This window comes from Kogia breviceps, chromosome 10, assembly GCF_026419965.1.
Source record: "Kogia breviceps isolate mKogBre1 chromosome 10, mKogBre1 haplotype 1, whole genome shotgun sequence".
NCBI lineage: Eukaryota > Metazoa > Chordata > Mammalia > Artiodactyla > Physeteridae > Kogia > Kogia breviceps.
The window spans coordinates 88,189,190-88,205,451 of NC_081319.1; the positions used below are offsets into that span (position 1 = coordinate 88,189,190).

The 16,262-nt window shown below is 45.3% G+C and overlaps 1 protein-coding gene and 1 long non-coding RNA gene across 10 annotated transcripts in view; one reads left to right on the forward strand and one right to left on the reverse strand.

Annotated features, from left to right (window-relative positions):
• The window catches only part of ALDH5A1 (aldehyde dehydrogenase 5 family member A1), a 43,983-nt gene that overhangs the window by 10,277 nt on the left and 17,444 nt on the right, over positions 1-16,262 (reverse strand). For 2 of the 8 annotated variants that reach the window (XM_059077581.2, XM_059077582.2), the window contains 4 exons: positions 15,321-15,479; positions 11,440-11,609; positions 8,946-9,004; positions 6,745-6,996 (listed from right to left, as the gene is read on the reverse strand). In XM_059077581.2, the coding sequence (XP_058933564.1) occupies positions 6,791-6,996; positions 8,946-9,004; positions 11,440-11,609; positions 15,321-15,479 (594 nt within the window). In that variant the 3' untranslated portion in view covers positions 6,745-6,790. Of the gene's footprint in view, positions 1-1,103; positions 2,042-4,521; positions 6,214-6,744; positions 6,997-8,247; positions 8,382-8,576; positions 8,599-8,945; positions 9,005-11,439; positions 11,610-15,320; positions 15,480-16,262 lie in introns of those variants that run through there. The other 6 variants (XM_067006663.1, XM_067006665.1, XM_067006662.1 and 3 more) reach the window with 6 other exon arrangements.
• LOC131764426 (uncharacterized) lies at positions 1,874-10,693 on the forward strand. Of its 2 annotated transcripts, none has more exons than XR_009337820.2 (3): positions 1,874-2,023; positions 5,803-5,882; positions 10,535-10,693. It is a non-coding gene; the product is annotated as an uncharacterized lncRNA (long non-coding RNA). The 2 variants fall into 2 exon arrangements; XR_010835136.1 differs by lacking the exon at positions 10,535-10,693 and adding an exon at positions 6,779-8,117 and having other exon boundaries at positions 1,884-2,023.

Here is a 16,262-nt window from a genome sequence, read left to right on the forward strand (position 1 = left end):
AAAATATTGTGTGACACGTGAAACTCACATGGAATTCAGATGTCAGTGTCCATAAATAAAGTCTTACTGGAACACAGGCACACTCATTCATTCCTTTGTGCTACAACAATAGAGGTGAGTAGTTTCAATAGAGCTGTGTCCCAAGCCTAAAATATCTACTATCTGAACGCTTACAGAAAAAATTTGCTGGAGCCTAGAGCAGCACCCCTGGCTCCCTCCTCCCCATGGGGGACAGGATTCAGGGAGGCACTGAGAGTGCTCAGTGCCGCCTGTCTTCTCTCCCCTGCTTAGATTCGGCTGCCTGCCGGCTGCCAAAAGAATACATTCCCCTGGTTTCTCTGACAGTAATGGGTAATCTACCCTTTGCTGGAAAATGCCTAAGTTGGGGGAGGTGCAAATTAGATTAAGGGGTGTGTGTGCTTAAACTACATCCCCTAATCTAGTTTCCATCGTCCGTGTGACTCTTGCGTGGAAAAATTGGTATAAAGATCGTATGAACGGTATGTATTTCCTGGTTTTGAGACTGTGTTAGTTATATAAGATGTTAAGCTCTGGGGGAAGCTAGGTGCAACTTCCTGTGAAGTTATAATTACACTGTGCCCTCTGTATCCGCAGATGCAGAACCGCGGATTCGAAGGGCCGACTGTACAGTGCTATTTTGCATCAGGGACTTGAGCATGGGTGGATTTGGGGATCCATGGGGGTACTGGAACCAATCTCACACGGATACTGAGGGACGACCGTATTTAAAAATAAAAAGTCAGAAGAGTTCGAGGGGAAACATACAGATTCATGATTAATCGCGAAACACTAGAAGCGTTTCCATTAGTCGGGAACAAGTTTGTTGTTGTTTTTTGCTTTTTTTTCGGTACGTGGGCCTCTCTCTGTTGTGGCCTCTCCCGTTGCGGGTCACAGGCTCCGGACGCGCAGGCTCAGCGGCCATGGCTCACGGGCCCAGCTCCGCGGCATGTGGGATCCTCCCAGACCGGGGCACGAACCCGTGTCCCCCGCATCAGCAGGCGGACTCGCAACCACTGCGCCACCAGTGAAGCCCGGGAGCAAGTTTTTTAAAAAGGCAAAACCATCATTTCTCCTACTAAATGGTCCATAAAGCCTCTTTTGAGATGAGCTTAGCGAACAGCCGAGCTTCCTTTATTTGAAGCCTACATGGTGAGAGTTACGACCTCTGTTCTCCTGAAGATGAGCCCAGAGTTGCAGTGCTGAGTCTTAGCACAACAGGAAAAAGCACATAGCCTTATATAATCTGACAGAGCATCTGAAAAAAACATCCTTGTCCACGAAACCACCGGGACAGTGCTGCTGTCTGTGGTCTAAATTGTGGCTACTCCTTCCTGGTTAGCTGATAAAATGGATGGATTATAGGTAAATTTACAGACCACCAATTTCCAAATCCATTTCCACTCATTTATAAATAGCGCACAAATAGAATATCCCTGTAGCCTTTCAACACTTAGACCTTGCAGGACCTGTTCTTTTTCCAGACAGGTTTCCCACACTTGATAAATGAAAACCACATTAATTTGCTTTTTAAATTTGTTGCAAGCTAAATCAGAGATAAAGCAGCTGTAACAGGTGGAAATTTCCTGTTAGAAATAGTAGGAAGATGAAAATACACTTGCTTCTAAGCAGAGGACTAGGCCAAGCATTGAACAAACCCACAAATTGAGAGTATAAAAAATAAACAGAAACTTCAAGTAAATAGAGTCGGGCGACCAGAAGGGGGAGCTCTCACACCCTGTGATGATAGTAAAGCCCAACAGGAAGAAGGAAGACTTCTCTTTCCTGGTAAGGACTCAGCCAATGAAAAGTCATGAAGTTTTTAATTATAACCCTCCCAACTTCCCTTCCCTCCGTGTAAAAGTGTTCTTCCCTTGCTGGGCAGGGGCTTGCAAGCGGCTCCCCGTGGCTGCAGGCGCTGTGTTGCAATTCTCTGCCGAGACCGAATAAACCCATCTTTGCTGCAGAAATATCTGGGAGTCTGTTTGTTTCAGGTCAACAAGAGGTAAGTGGATCGTTTCTCCTGGTAACAAAGTAATTTTAAAAATCAAAAGCAGGTTTAAGAGAAATGCCTGCAATAAATGGAATGACAAAGGAAGATGTGTGTTTTTTCTTCCAGAGAAAACCTTACCTTTGTTCACGGCCTACTGATAGATACAATTTGGATTCAATGAGGCCACGTGAAATTTCTTAGAATATAAATGAATACTGGATGAAAATATAAGATATGCTGTTTAAATAATTAACAGTGATTATACCTGAATGGCAGGGTTTCAGAAATGTCTTCCTCATACATTTCTGTATCCAAAAAACCCGACCTTTGAAAAAAGTACATAATGGATAACAGTGGCACATGTAGAGGAGAGAAGCTGGTGAATTTGAGAAAGCTGGAGGCTACTCCTTTCTTAGGCAACCACGCCTGCAAACCAGGTAAATTCTCAATTTAGTTCAGCAAACATTTAATGAGCGCGAACCATACGACAGGCCTGTTACCAAGTTTAAGTTTGTACTGCTCACTGCACGACAGGCCAATAATCAAGAGACAAGGAATAACGACTTTATTCGGAAAGCCAGCAAACCGAGAACATGCCCCAAAGAACCATCTTGCCTGAGTTAGAATGCAGGCTTCTTTTATAGTAAAAGGGGAGGGAGTGAGGTCAAACATTTCCTGGTTCGGGTCGGCCTCTGTAGGAGAGGTGTTCATTTCTTCCTCCCCGCAGTCATTCGCAGGTGGGCCTGGTCAAGATGTTTCTTGTGAGCTAAACAAAGGTATGTTAGCTTCATGCTCATTACTTGGGAAGCAGGGTTCCCAGAGATGGGCCGTTATGATAGTTTAGGCTTATAGGCAACATCTCTTTAGTGATTAACTTGTAATAGAATGCAAAATGTTCTTCCCAGTTAACAGGCCGTCCTGTAGGAAGGTACTAGGGTACCAAATTTCACAGGTGGGTTTCCTGCCCAAGAGATTCATACACTAGTCAAGGGAGTACCATTTATACATGTAGGAGAGGAAAAATAATTTTCCGTCTACCTTTCTGAGTTCTTGGCTGAGACCACTGCAATGAAAGATTAACAAGAGAAGGACATATTAACATGTATATCTCATGTAAACATGGGACACACTCAGGGAGAAATGCGTAACTAACTCGAACAGGTGGCTTAAAACTTCAGCTGACACAGCATTTCAACAAAGAACAATAAATCTCTGGAGAAATGACAGAGGAAAGCAGCTGTAGGCTTTCAAGGGCGGAGAGAAACGCTAGTTAGTAAAATTTGTTATTTAGATTCCAGGCTGATTGGGCCTGAAGTTGTCTCTGGGAATTAACCTTTGTCCTTCCCTACGAGGGGAGCACCTTTAGAAATCTGTATCGTGCTTTTAGGCAAATGGAGGGGGAAGGAAAGAGAGAGGGCTTTTCTTGTATCTGCTTCTTAATTGCCTTCAGCTCACAAAAAACCTACGCCAAAGTGGCATCTTTTGGGGTGGCATGTCCTGAACTCCTACAGTCATATTTTGGGGTGGCATACATATCCAAACTGGTCTAACAATCTCCAAAGTAAACTCAAATGATGAACTGGCAAGAAAAAAACCCACAAACCAGAAACCTTGACATAAAAAGAGGAAATTCTGTTAATTCAACCTTTATTAATTACACACACACAACTCAGCTGACAAGACATTGACACACACATACAATTATCAAAAACTGGAAAAATGAATTATGTGCACGTTTAAAAAATAAAATATTTCCACACTTCCAACCACACTTATTCCCAAGTTTTATCCCATAAAATACAGCACGAAAAAAATCACAGCATAAATATCATTCAAGTAAAATGCTATCTACCATAGCTGCTCGTGAACAATTAAAACCCTGGGCTCCAGCCTTCCGAGAAGGCAGTCATGTGGCACAGTTTAAAGTTCATGATACAAGTTTACAATAAAATAGATTTATTTGCATTGTGCTTCTGATCTTTACTTTCACTGAGTCTTTCCATAAAAATAAAGGTAGATGAACCAGCGCTTGACATAAAATTGTTATTTAAAAGCTACTCAAATGGATAAAGGTAATAGGTACAGAGGAGCTTTTTAAATGAGAATCCCTGCATAGCTGGGGAAAGTAAATTGAGAAGTGTTTTCTTCAAGGCCAATAGTAGACTCCCATTCTCTGGGTAATTTCATATGAGTTATGTGATAATTGCTGGGAAGTTCTTGGTGAGCATTCACTGGAGCAAGGCCCAGAAAAGTACTTTTTACACAGTAGGTGTTCAGTAAAATGATATAATGCCTCATAAATGAGGGAAGGTCAATATCTGAGCCTCTTGGTTTAGATCGGGGTTGGCAAATTATTTCTGTAAAAAGCCAAAGAGGGTTGGCAAATTATTTCTGTAAAAAGCCAAAGAGTAAATACTTTAGGCTTTGTGGGCAATACTCTCAGTGCTGCAGATACTCAGCTTTGCCAAGAAAGTAGCCATAAATCATATGGTAAATGAATGGATGTGGCTGGGTTCCAATAAAATTTTATTTCTGGACACTGAAATCTGAATATCACAAAATTTTCACATGTCATGAAATACTACTCTTTTGATTTTTTTCCCCCAACCACTCCTTTGGGAATATAAAAACCATACTTAGCTCTGGGTTGTACAAAAGCAGATGGCAGGCCAGATTTGGGCTGTGAGCCAACCCCTGGTTTAATGGTCCTTTTCTATTTCTAAAAAATCCATCACATATGGTTAACTTATTGAAAAATAGCGCCTAGAATGTTCATTTAAAAATACTTCTCTGTTTTCCCCACCACCCAGAACAATTTTACTAAACAGTAAGCTATTTCCTTTTCAAATTATTTTAATTCCACAATTAATCAAAGATATTGGAATGAGTGTCTGGCCCTCAATTTATGTACCTGGTGAGCCAAATATACTAGAAAACTCAAAATCTGCCACCCAGCCAAGACATTCACTGATTTACAAAGTTACAAATGTATTTGAATGTATTCCTCCAAACATTTCAAGCACCAGTATTCCAGACTTCTAAAAACTAGTGTTAGAGCATTTTTATTGTTCATAGAAAACAGATGGACACACCCAAATATTAAGTAATTAGGGTGTTACATAAAACAACCCTAAAACTAAAAAGTAGAAATTCACAGTCAATACGTTGTGTACGTGATTCCGGACAGGGTGTGAGCAATGCACGTTACCAGGAGGTGGACTTCAGCTCTTTCCTTACTGGGCCTTAGGGGCGATGGCTGATGTAACCCAGGGCAAACACAAGGCAGCTCCAGGACTAGCCGTGGTACTTTTGTGCACAGGGACCTCTCAGACCTTTAGCTGTTCAGCTCCCCATGGCTCAGTGGGGGACGCTACATCCCAGCTGGGTCCAGGAGTGACTGCCTCTAGCACTACTTTCATTCACGTTTTCCTTCTACTCCCCAGAATGTCAGCGAAGTGAGCACACAGAGAGAGTGGAAAAGGAGGCGCTTCATCCTGGTCTTTTCCACCAGGAACAGCTTTTATTCCCTTTCCTTGTAGATCAGGACAGACGGAGACAGGATACAGAAAAGCCTAGCGTGTTTTTAGTCAGAGTTTTCCTTTCAGAGTGACAGGAAACAGTGGTCATAGGGGGTTTGTTTTTGTTTTTGTTTTTTAATGGTGAACTATAAAAAGTCTTACTGGATAAAAGGTGGCTGAGGGCAAAACCTCATGCCCCTTCCAGTTGGCAATGACGGAAATTCTTTTTCCTTTTGGGATTATTGTCATGAAAGTGCTTTTGCTCTTTTGCAGGTGAAGGAGCAGCACTTCATAAGAACAGAAATAGCAGGCTACAGGTGACAAGCCCTCACTCAGGCTCAGGTGCTGGGCAGGTGGGTACCAACCTCCGCTCACCTTGGCAAAGCCACTGCCGGACACCCAGGCGGGGCTGGGAGGTGCTGCTCATAATAATGACGACTCCTGCACTTACACTGAATTTTTACTTCTTGGCAAACACTTGCACTTTCTCTGAGGCTCCAAGTAGCCCATGGATGACCTAAATAAGGCATGGATAGAGTCTCCACTGTCCTGAGGGGTCGGCGTGGGGGCGGGGAGCGGGGAGGGGTTGAATGGCACATGCATGGGGACAAAGCCAGGCCGTTACTTGTGGGCCATCCATCCCACCAAGCTGCTGCTGCTGCGCTTTATGTTCAGGCTCATTTCCTAACGGAAACAACATGACATGGAAAACAGCACAGAAGTGAAAAAAACCTTTAAGCAGTTCATTTAGGACAATGGAGACTTCAATTTAAAAAATGGTCGAAAAAGGGAGAGGGGTTCCTTCATGTCGCAAAGAAACACAGGCAATTCCGTGCCATTTCTGAAGTCTTAAAACGTGAGTGGTTCAGCCTCTGCGGCAACACCCCGGAATACCCAGCAAGTGTCTTTAGTGCGCCCAGGCAGTGATGCAGCCGTGACCGTGGGGCTGCAGGGGCCGGCTGGCCTCACGCCGCGCTTTGCTCTGAGGCAGACGGGCTCGTGATGGGGTCCAGGGCTTCGTTCTGTAAACCCTACGCTGCTTCTCGGGGAGTCTGCGGCCTCAGGCGCATGGCATATATTGGTCCCTAGTCAGGTAGGGGGAGGGGGAGGATTTGCATCTGCTGAAGATTATGAGGATTAGATGAGCTTTAAAAAATTCCTAATTCAGATACCCTATGGGCTTATTTAAAATAATGGATGGCGTGTCCCCATACGTGTAGGGAAGCTTCCTTTTTTTATTTTTTTAAAGAACTAAAGAATCCTATAAGCCTCCAAAGCACACGTACTTGAGCTCCAGGTACTCATCGATGCCATACTTGGAGCCCTCTCGCCCAAGGCCAGACTGCTTCACCCCACCGAAAGGGCACTCCACGGAGGAGATCAACCCGTCGTTAACGCCAACCATGCCGACTTCTAGCCGCTCCGCCACCCTCCAGATCTGGGCTGGGTCTTGGGAGTAAAAATAACCTGTCATGGGGATAAAGGACATGGATGTAGAATAGTCATTAAAGCCAGCGGTCCTCAACCTCTTTGGCACTGGGGACTGGTTTCATGGAAGACAGTTTCTCCGTGGACAGCAGGGGGAGACGGTTCAGGCAGTAATGCGAGCGGTGGGGAGTGACGGGAACCGGCAGATGAAGCTTCCCTCGCTCGCCCGTCGCTCACCACCTGCTGTGCGGCCCGGTTCCTAATGGCCCGCGGACCCCTGATTAAAGACATGTCTACAGCTGAGGATGCCACGGGAGCGTCTGCCTAGTCGCGCGGGCCTGGAACCCTCCCTGCTCCCACGTGGAGCCCCGAGTTGGTCCTGTGCACGTCTTCGTCTCCCAACCTTTGGAAATCATCTTCCTGCTGCTTTTCCACTCTTGCTAGCGCTCTCACCATCTGCTATCAGGACCGTAATAGTCACCAACGCAGCTCCTGTGGCCTCCTGTTCAATGCATCCTGCACACGTCTGTTAGATTATCCACGTGATATTTTTAATCCCAAACTTTCCAGTGACTCCTTGTTACCTATAAATAAGGTTAAATTTCTGGTGGGTGTTTGAACTCTCCCTAATGTGGTTTCAGACAACGTTTTCAGCTTTATCTTCCATTACTGTGGGCACCAACCATTGTCACCAGACTTGTCCACCCAATCCTCTTTGTCCTATTTGACTTCACTTCTTAACACCCTTGGTCCCCCTCTGCCCAGAATCTCTCTCCTCCGATCTCTGCACAACCGGAATCCTGCCCATCTTTGATGACCTGGTTCGGAGTGTGGCTTCCTCCAACATCCATCCCATCGAGAAGGGACGAAAGGAATACCAGACTCAGCGTTACGGAGGCACTTGTGCGCACCTTACTCCGGCGTTAGGCTCTTTGAGTAGGGGCAGACTCGGTCTCAGCAGCAGAGTAAGGGACCCTACAGTGTGTACGTCCTTCCTCTGGTTATCAAGAGTTCTCTTCCACCCAGCGGGGAAGCTCCAGTAGAGCACAGCTGTATCTTGTATCTTCGTCAGCACTTCATTCACTCTGGATGCTAAATACACATAGGTTGAGTGCGTTTTTTTAATGCCTTATTTTTTTTTTAATAAAGTCATTATTTATTTTTGGCTGTGTTGGGTCTTCATTGCTGCACGTGGGCTTTCTGTAGTTGTGGCGAGCGGGGACTACTCTTCGTTGCAGTGCGTGGGCTTCTCATTGCGGTTGCTTCTCTTGTTGCGGAGCACGGGCTCTAGGTGCGTGGGCTTCAGTAGCTGTGGCACGCGGGCTCAGCAGTTGTGGCTCGCGGGCTCAGTAGTTGTGGCGCACAGGCTTAGTTGCTCTGCAGCATGTGGGGTCTTCCCAGACCAGGGCTCGAACCCGTGTCCCCTGCGTTGGCACGCAGACTGTTAACCAGTGCGCCACCAGGGAAGCCCTTGTTGAGTGCATTTATGCACATATAATTTTGTCAGGGTCATAGGGTACGTTCTGTGGCCACCTTGTCCATGTCAAGAACGGCAGCTACTCTGTGAGGCTCCGTGTGCTGCCTTCGCTTCCGTCATTGCCCCTGATGCTCTCTGTGAGGTCGGGCGCTCTTTTGTTCAGGCTTCCAGGAGCCACACAAAATGGGAGGAAAAGCCCTTGGAATTTCCAGGCATCGAGCCTCTGGGAACATGGGACTTACAGGGTGCGAGTGATTCTCCACCTGAAACATGGCACTGCTTCTTCTCCCACGACCATACCCAGCTCCAATCAGGGAGCCCCCATCCTGCATCCGGGAATGAGGCAAAAGAACACGGACTTGCACAAGCCCACCCTCGCCCCTGGGAAAGCAATGAAACACATGCTCCAATGAAGTTGCCTTCTCAAAACCCAGGGTGACGTTTAAAAGGCCACCGTGGCATCAGCTGGAGAAGTGATTGTGACAGCTACCGAGCGAGGATGGACGCCTACCTGCCAGCCCGACGTCGGCCACGTTAGCGATCGCCACCGCCTCCTCCTCTGTATCAAACCTGCCAAAGTCAAGATGGGTCATCAGCAAAATCCCTAAGGGGAGAGTAAGGAAAACCAGCTGATTTCCTCGTTTCCCAAATAAGGGCGAGGGGTTAATCAGAGCTTTGCAGAGAGTACAGAGGAAAACACCATCACTCACTGCAGCTGTGCAGAGTTCAAGGCTAGCGAGCTCAGATCAACACCAGTTCATCTCTAGGAGATCGGGAGACACACAGGGAACTGCGGAGTATTCAGAATGTCGAACAAAATGCCTTAAGAAAGAATTACGTCTCTTGCTGCCTACTAAGAAGAAAAACATGTACCGATCAGACTTCCCTGGTGGTCGGGACTCAATGCTTTCACTGCTGTGGCCCCGGATTCAATCCCTGGTTGGGGAACTGGGACACCGCAAGCCACAAGGCGGGGCCGAAAAAAGAAAAAAGAAAGAAATGTACCGATCATAACAACTACTTTAGAAGCAGCCATAATGTAGGAGAAGGAAAACATCCAGAGGCCACTGGGGCCCAGGGCTGTAGTGTCGGCCCCACCACTTATGCTCTGAACAGTGTGACGGTGCTGGGGGTCTGTTCCCCTTGGAAATGAGACTGCTAGTATGGAAGCCTTATGCAGTCTCTTCCAGCTTTATCATCGTATTTCTGGAACAACATTTCAGAGGCCTTTTTCTGTTGCCCCAGAACTGTAACTGGGGGCAAAACGTTGTCTGCATCCCAGTTCCTCAATTCAGAGGTCCAGCAGCAGTGGCAGCCAGCCAGCCAGCCCTCTGAAGGCACTGGGCAGAGCTGGCAGACCCCAGCCAATGCAAGAGGACAACTGGGAGAGAAGAGAGCACTCTGGGGGAGGGCAGGCCAAGGAGGGTGACCCCAAGAGAATTATTTGTTCCGAGGATGACCAGCTGTGTCTCCCAGGGCTTGGCTCTCCACCTGTAGAGAGCAAGCCATTCTATCCGCCAGAGAACAGTAAACAGGGCATCACCTATGTCCTCACTGCCCACCTGTCCCTCGAAAATGCAGTCATCGGGACTTCCCTGGTGGCACAGTGGATAAGACTCTGAGCTCCCAATGCAGGGGGCCCGGGTTCGAGCCCTGGTCAGGGAACAAGATCCCATATGCGTGCCGCAACTAAGGAGCCCGCCTGCTGCAACTAAGGAGCCCGCCTGCTGCAACTAAGGAGCCCACGTGCCGCAACTAAGGAGCCCTGGAGCCACTAAGACCCAGTGCAACCAAATAAATAAATAAATAAATAAAAAGAAAATGCAGTCATCACATCATCAGTTGTGACATCCTTAAGGATTTTCACCTTTCTGTGCTAACGTGGGTGGTGCTTCCACCACCCTGTGTCCCAGAAGAAGTGTGAGACTGGAGACCCCTAGTAACAACTGTGTCCCCCTCCCTGACCTAATGCTTTATTTACACAACAGCAACCATAATGATATCAGGCAGTGTGCTAAGTGCTTTACGTACATTATGTCATTTAACGCTTACAACTGTCCTGTGAGGCAGGTACTAGTTTTTATTCCTTTTCCCATCAAGGACCCTGAGGCTCAGAGAAGTTAACTTGTTCAAGGGGACACAGGTATGAAGTAGCGAAGCCTGAATCTACACCCAACTCAACTCCAAAGCCTGCATTCCTAACCACTGCATCCTTTTGGAAAATGCCAAGTTCATACTCCAGGTAAAAAAATTTTTGTTAAAACAAAGAAGGTGAAAGTTCTCCAAGTGGTTCATTTCCCCAATGTCAGATTAATCTATACATGTCATTAGCAATGGAAGAGAGAGAAATATTTGGAGAAATAATGACCAAGAATTTCCCAGGACTAAACAAACACTTTAGACATGAAAAAAAGACATTAGGACCTCCGACTGAAAAAGCTCACAGTGTGCCATACCCAAGCTACCATGGTAAAATTTAAGAATGTCAAAGGCCGTGAGAAATTTTAAAAGTCTCTAAAGAGAAAAAGCATATCCCTTCACCGGAGTAAGAACCAGGTGTCAGCTTTCTCAGTGACAACCCTGAAAGTAAGTAGACCAAGGTGTGACATCTTAAAAGTGTTGAAGCTGAATTTTATGCAGGTAAATTATTATTTACTTGTGACTGTGAGATAAAAGGTCACATAAGAACACAGAGTTCATTTCCCACAGACACCCTTGAAAGAACTCTTAAAGTATGTACTTCATTACAAAGAAAAATGAGTTCAGCAGAAAGCAAGAGAGCAAAGTAGAGAATTTGGTAAATTTTGTGGTCTAAAGAGGCAATAATAGAAACAACGTTTTTTAAATGTTACATTGAACTTAGTGCTTCCACTGATACAACCCTGCTCTCTACTTCAGCCCATGCCCCACCCAGGCCTCAAACGACACATGAACTGGATTTCTCTCCGGGTTTCCTTTTCCTTTCCTATCCTTTCTCCTGTCTTCCGACCGCTGGATGACCTTACTTGATAACGGGTGCCACAGGCCCGAAAGTCTCTTCCTGAGAGCAGAGCATGTCTCGGGTGACGTCGCTGAGCAGGGTGGGCTCGAAGAAATTTTTTCCAACTTGATGTCGCTTCCCGCCTGTCACAACGGTGGCCCCTTTGGAAATGGCATCACTCACATGTTTCTCTACCTGTGTGAAGAGAAGAAGAAGAGCCCTTGGGAAAGGTGGTCGAGGATACTTGGGAAACGTTTAAACTTCAGAAAACTGTAACTGGGTTTCTTTCTTTTTCCAATAGGTTAATGTACCCTGGTCCCTTCTGGGTAGAAAGAACCAAATACACAGAGGTACAGAGGCAAGAGGGCACATGGTGTGTACCATGCTGTCTCCTCCCAGCTCTGTGATTTTTCTGGCTGTTTGCTCTTACAGTTTGTCTAACGGTCTAATATACATATGCCCATGTCTTTGCAGGCCTGATGCTCAGCTGTCTTCCTGGGATTTGTTCTCATCTCCTTCCTGGGTTAGTTCCAGGCTCCTGCATCCCATGTTGTTCTCCCTGGATTTCACTTTCATTTTGTTCTAATACATTCTGCTCGAGTAGTTGTTTCAAAAAAGGTGCACTGAAAATGGTTTACCTTCAGAGTTTTCTGACACTGCATGTCTGGTGTTTTACCTTGCATTGGTTGGTGATGGAATTTGGACCCAAAGTAATTTTCCTTCAGAACGTTGAGTGCAGGTTTGATCCCGGATCAGGGAACTTAGATCCCACGTGCCAGCAGTGTAGCCAAAAAAAAAAAAAAAAAGTCCTCACTCCTTTGTGGGTTTGTGGTAGCTTTTCCCGCCTCTGGAAGCTTCTTGAATATTCTGGTATGTTCCTGACATTCTAAAATTTTAATGAAACATATCTGGGTTTTTCTTTTTATTATTCTTCTTGGCAATTGACGCAGTCTTTCAATTTCTAAGAATCGTTATATTCCCCTAGCGCTAAGTTTTCCTCTAGTATTTGATAATCCTGTTTCTTCCATCTCACGTGTTTCTTTCTAGAGTTCCTATTACTAAAATGGATACACCCCTCACCTCAGATCAATTTCTTTGTGCATTCCTGCCATATTTTTCATCTCTTTGTCTTTTGCTTTAAATTCTAAGAGCTCTCCTCGATTTTGTCTTCCATCTTCATTACTGAGTTTTAAAAAGATTTTGACCACCATGTTTTCAATTTCTAAAAACATTCTTTCTAGGAGTTCCCTGGTGGCCTAGTGGTTAGGATTCCAGGCCTTCACTGCTGTGGCCCGGGTTCAATCCCTGGTCAGAGAATTGAGATCCCACAAGCTGCATGGCACAGCCACATAGATAAATAAAAACGTTCTTTCTTGTTCTCGTTGCTTCGTTTTTCATAGAACCTGCTTCTCTTTTGTACTATCTTCTCAGAACTCTTGGAGGACAATACTATGAGATTCCTAGAAAAACTGCTGTCTGTTCACAGAGTCATCTACTTCCTTGAGGGTCAACTGTTCTGTTTGTTCTTCTTGACCCTCTGATGTGCTATGGGTTTTCCTCTAGGGCTGTCATGATTCTTGGTTGTTCATCTTTCTAATGAAGGATGGGGTTGGTTAATTTCAGTGGGTGACATGGGTGACCTCTGCTGTTTCCAGTCTCTTCCCCGAACGAGAGGGACAACGGCAAGCTTGGGTTTATATCACTCGGAAGGCTTCACTTTAGGGGTGGCCCCACCAAGCAAAGGGCAAAGGCAGGGGAGCTCCTCTTTGGCGTGCCTACCCTCACTCTTCAAGCTCTACTCCCCCCTAGGCTGGCTGCTCTATTTCTTCAGAGGCATTTTCCTGCCCAGAGCAAATGCCTCTGTTACGTTGTCTGTATTGGTGGTGGGTGGAGGGAAATGACCCAGAAAACTGTGCAGAAGTAGAACCAATTAGCACTATTTCTCCCCTCCTCCCACTGCTACCCTCTACCCCAGCCATTTCTAGAAAAGCTCCATCCTAGAAATGACACCCATTTCCTCTGCAGGCTTCCCCTGGGCCTGTCTCATCTGCTTTGACTTTTCTGTTAGCACGATCCCTGCTGCCTTCCAGAAGCTCATCACAATCCATGGTCCACTGGAGTCTCCCCTGCCTCCCACTCTCAGCGGAATATGCTGTAGGATTTCAGAAGAGATAAATGTAGGCGTGGGCACAGTCTGCCATCGAGATTCACCCTTTTGAAATCCTCACCCCTTCTAATGCTCTAATAGGCCACTGTCTGCAACAGGTCCCCATTAGCTTACTTTCTATGATTTATATCTCTAAAAATACCTCTCTTTAACATACTTAACAAGGCCCCATTCTATCTGACCTCAAATAGAATATGCTCTGTCCTCCTCCTGTCACATTAAAAGTGATGTGCACTTCTTCCCCCCAGGTATTTACCCTGTGACTGTATGTACACTAAAGCCAGCACAATGGATTGTTTTCAGACAAGATGTTTTCTGCTAAACTCCCAGAGGAAAAAAAAACAAAAACAAAAAAAACCCTTCAACTGTAGTTGCTTGAGGTCCTAGGAGACAGCGTCCTCTAGAGAGCAATGTCTATACAATCACTTTGGCAAGAATAACAACAAAATCTCCAGACAGGTTTCCCAGTCTGCAAACTAGCAATGACTAGGGCACTAAATGCCTGGGCCCTACTCCAGACAAATTCACTCCCAATCTCCTCAAGTAGGACCGAGGCATCTGTAGTTGTTAAAGGTACTGGGTGGGTTAAGAACGAGCCCTCTGGGACTTGAACCACAGCTGGTACAGAGTCAAATTTTCTTCACTGGCTGAGTGCCCAGGGTCCAAAGCCATCTCAAAAATGCAGGTGGTACCCATGTAAACTTTAATGTATGTTCTTTATCTAGAGGTAGAGAATCCCAAGGCAATAACTAGAAATGTTATCAGAGTTCTGTAAAACCCCAGTCCTTCCTTGGTGTCTACTGGGGAAGGCACCAGACATGATCTTCAGCCAAGCAGACTGCCTACTGGGTCAGGGCAGCCATGCCGGGGCTTGGTCCTCAGGGGGCCGATGAACAGCGATAGGGCTGTGCTTCCCACCTGGATGCTGACCTGGCTCTAACTTGATTTTGGTTCCTCAGGTGACCCAGGAGGCTGGCTGTGCCCCCTTTTTTCCCCCACATACAACCTCCAGCCTCCATTTTCTACTAAAATTCTATTGAAATCCTTTCTACCAAGTAAGGACTTAACCTAGGGAGCATACTGGATGTTTGGTATTATAAGAAACCTCCTTGTAAGTAACTCGAAAGAGGATTATTTTTTTTAAACAGTAGCACAAGAAGAGAAAACTCACCTCGCTAGTAGTCAAGATAGTGACATTATTTGAACAAACAAATCCTTGCTTAAGGAGTTTCCCTTTCTAGCCATCTCTAAATCTTAAACATGATTTCTGTGGCTCTACATCTCCTGCCAGGATGTTTTCGCCAAGGATTCTTCTGCAAGGGCGTTTTGTTTTCCATGTTTTCAGCCAGCAGTTCAGCTGAAACATAAACGATCTCAAAAACAAAGCCTCTTTCCTTTCCTTTAGGTGTTCCAAAAATTAAAGAACTTTGTATTTCAGGATCTTAATTCCTAAGGCAGCAGGAGAAAGAATTATCACCACTGTCAAAGAAAATTTAGGGAGGGCAGTAGGAGAACAGAAGTGACAGATCTCGTGGACACTCAGTGAAATGACGGAGGTGGAAAAGCTTATAACCACGTGGTGCCACTCAGTTTATACAAATTGGCAGAAAATCAGTTGTTTTCCCGATTTCTCCATTGTTTCCAAAACCACCTTGCTGGGTACGTTACCAGAGTGGTTTTGCTAGTTAATCTTCTGATACTGAAACCATGACATTGAACAGACAATAAAACGAACTTACCTTTTCTACAGCTTTCTCATTAATTAACGGGCCTTGAGTAGTTCTCTCCTCAAATCCATTACCCACATGCAGGTTTGTTTTAATTGCCTCGGCAAATTTTTTCACAAAGGAATCGTGGATACCCCTTTGCACCAAGAAACGGTTTGAGCAAACACAAGTCTAGACAAAAAGAAACAAACTCACGCTGACAGTTTGTTGGAAGCTATTGACCCAACCAATAACCGTGTGACTGCTGCTACCTCTGAATGTGAATGTACTTTCCCAGGTGATTCCTGTCCTGTGTTCTAGCTGCTGTGTTCCTCCCCACGTGGGCTTGGCCCTAAAGACAAACGTGCTGAGTGCATGTACTTCTCCAAGCCCCGCTACAGCCGCCACATCTCTGTGGTTAAACAGGTAAGCGAGGAAAAATATCTGTGCACAAAAAAACAAAAAGCCACCTAACCCAGGTTTTTTTGAATGGCTCCTATTGGAAAGAATAAAACCAACACAAGAAACTGTAACTCCCTGAGACAGTGATGCTGCAGTGACAGCAGAGCTAGAAGGAAAGGGATTCAAAGGCTAACTAACATCCACTTATTAAACCTTTCAAATGCTTGGTGGAATCCGAGATTTTGAAAATGGACGCAAGACCATTCTTCCGTGTCAGCCAAAATTATTGAAAAGCCCTTTGCTTAGTATTTTTTCTAATTAGACCTAGTATTTAAAAATTATGTAATATAAACACATTACAGGAAATGTAGTTACCCTTGATACGTTTTCTTCTTGGCTTTTTTTTTTTTTTTTTTTTGCTTTTTTCTTAATCGTGTATTTTTCTAATAGAAACAAGCCTATAGATAATTTTGTATCCTATGCATTTTTATTGGCTTAAAGCAGTACACCCCGAAGTTGTAGCTTTATAAGTGTAACTCTGAAGGTTACACACCTTGCCATTTTGTGTTTCTA